General features: G+C 45.1%; 1 protein-coding gene across 1 annotated transcript in view; it reads right to left on the bottom strand.

The window, feature by feature from the left end:
* Positions 1-274: 274 nt before the first annotated feature.
* Positions 275-1,798, bottom strand: part of C1QTNF8 (C1q and tumor necrosis factor related protein 8) — an 18,540-nt gene continuing 17,016 nt past the window's right edge. The window contains exon 4 of the mRNA XM_019512704.1: positions 275-1,754. Within this exon, the coding sequence (XP_019368249.1) occupies positions 1,297-1,754 (458 nt within the window). The 3' untranslated portion in view covers positions 275-1,296. The remainder of the gene's footprint in view (positions 1,755-1,798) is intronic.

Here is a 1,798-nt window from a genome sequence, read left to right as displayed (position 1 = left end):
AAATCTGCATTAGCTTTTTGGCAATGGAGCAAAATAGCACATAAACAAGTGAGTAAAAGTTTGAGAGGAGTTTGCTTCCTCCCCCTGGCCCTCTTTTTGCACATATGATTACCAAAGTGGTCTCTGTCCAATATCTGGCCTACTTAGGGGTGTGTGTGTCATTAAACTCATCATCCTACTTGGTAACACAGGCCTGGGTTTGCAGTTTGCGGCTTTTAGTTCTGTGCTGTGAAAAGTGTATAAGCAGCAAGGAAAACAGAGATGATGCATCCAAAGCACTATTTTTATTTCAACTAATTCTCAGGTTAAACAGTTGGCAACAGGAGACGTACAGCAACGAAATAATTAGCCGAGCAAAACATACGCTGCACTGCAGTTTAATGACTCCTCCATACAATGCAGATCAGCGTGTGTGTGGAGTGGGAGGAATAATAATAATAAAAAAAGCCTGTTTTCGGTTTCTAGCACATAACATTTCACCATTATCTGCAGTGAATTAAAAGAAATAAAGAGCGCAGCCTGCAGAAAGATGATTCCTCCCCATGGTTTGTAGAGTACTGGAAAATGTAGAGTCCAGTGCCTACATTTCAGAGGTCTCCATCCCTCACCGCTCCCTGTGGTTTCCATTGCAAAGATGGATAACTCTGAAACACAGCCCCTAAGCAACAGTGCAGTGTTTATCATTAAAAAGGAAAGATAATACATGATATCCTATGCCATGATCTTTTAGGTAGCACCTTCATACAAAGTACAGTTATAGATATATAGGCCCATTCCAGTGGGACTATGCATGGGTTTAAAATACTTGCCGGTCAGCATATTAGGTGATGGAGTTACAATAGCAGAAGAGAGGTGATACTTAAAGAAAAATGCCGCATTTTTGATCTGAGATTTTCCTCTGGCTGATTTGGCAGAGATGCTGCAGCCTGTTTTTCTAGACTGGGCTGTGGGATTGGGCTCTTCCGCTCCCATGAGCGTCCCACGGGTGCAAAAGAAGGGCTGAGGTTTGCTTGGTACTCACACGATGGCATCGCTATGAAATGCTGCCTGGTTCTGCCAGTATGCCCCATTTCTCTTTCTTCATAGACGCATACCCCGCTTTCCTCTCACGTGTATAAAAACATTACTGGTTAACAACACGAGAAGCAGATCATCTGGCTGCTGATTTCAAGCAGGCCCTAAAGATATCCACTGGAGTGGGGTCATTACCATACTGATACCCATGTGTGCACTTCTAAGAGGGGAGATAGTAATAAGCCTTACCAAAGCATTGAAGGCCCATAGCCAAGAGGCTGGCTACTCTATGGCTGGCTTAATTAAATGGCCATTGAAGATGATGTAGATATCAGACTCCTCGCTATAGATGGCGTTCTCTCTCTCCCGCTTAAACATCCTCACCCAGACCTCATCCCCCTCCTGTAGCTCCAACATCAGGGTTTGGCTCTGCATGATGCTCCGATCACTGGGCTGGGCATAAAGGATGGCCACTTCATTGTCATTCTTCATTAAGTGCAGGTAGGTCTCTTTGAAGTTCCAGGTATGGACATTCAGGTTGAAGTAGTAGATCCCCGGCACGTAGCAGAAGAACTTCCCCGTGAACATGTTGAAGTGCTTGTAGAGGTTGACAAACTCGGTGTCAAAAGTGACGTGCTCAAAATAATCGGAGCTGTGGAGAGGCTTCCTCCGGCCCACTGAAAAAGCAGCATATAGTTGTTTGCAGGAATGGCCGGATGGGCCAGACTGGCCTTTCTGACCTTTCTGTCCGTTATAACCACGTAGCCCTTGTGCTCCCTCCTTT

Source organism: Gavialis gangeticus, unplaced genomic scaffold (genome assembly GCF_001723915.1).
Source record: "Gavialis gangeticus isolate Ggan-Ray unplaced genomic scaffold, GavGan_comp1, whole genome shotgun sequence".
NCBI lineage: Eukaryota > Metazoa > Chordata > Crocodylia > Gavialidae > Gavialis > Gavialis gangeticus.
The sequence above is the reverse complement of the archived record's forward strand: the minus strand, read 5'-3'. Positions and strand labels throughout refer to the sequence as shown.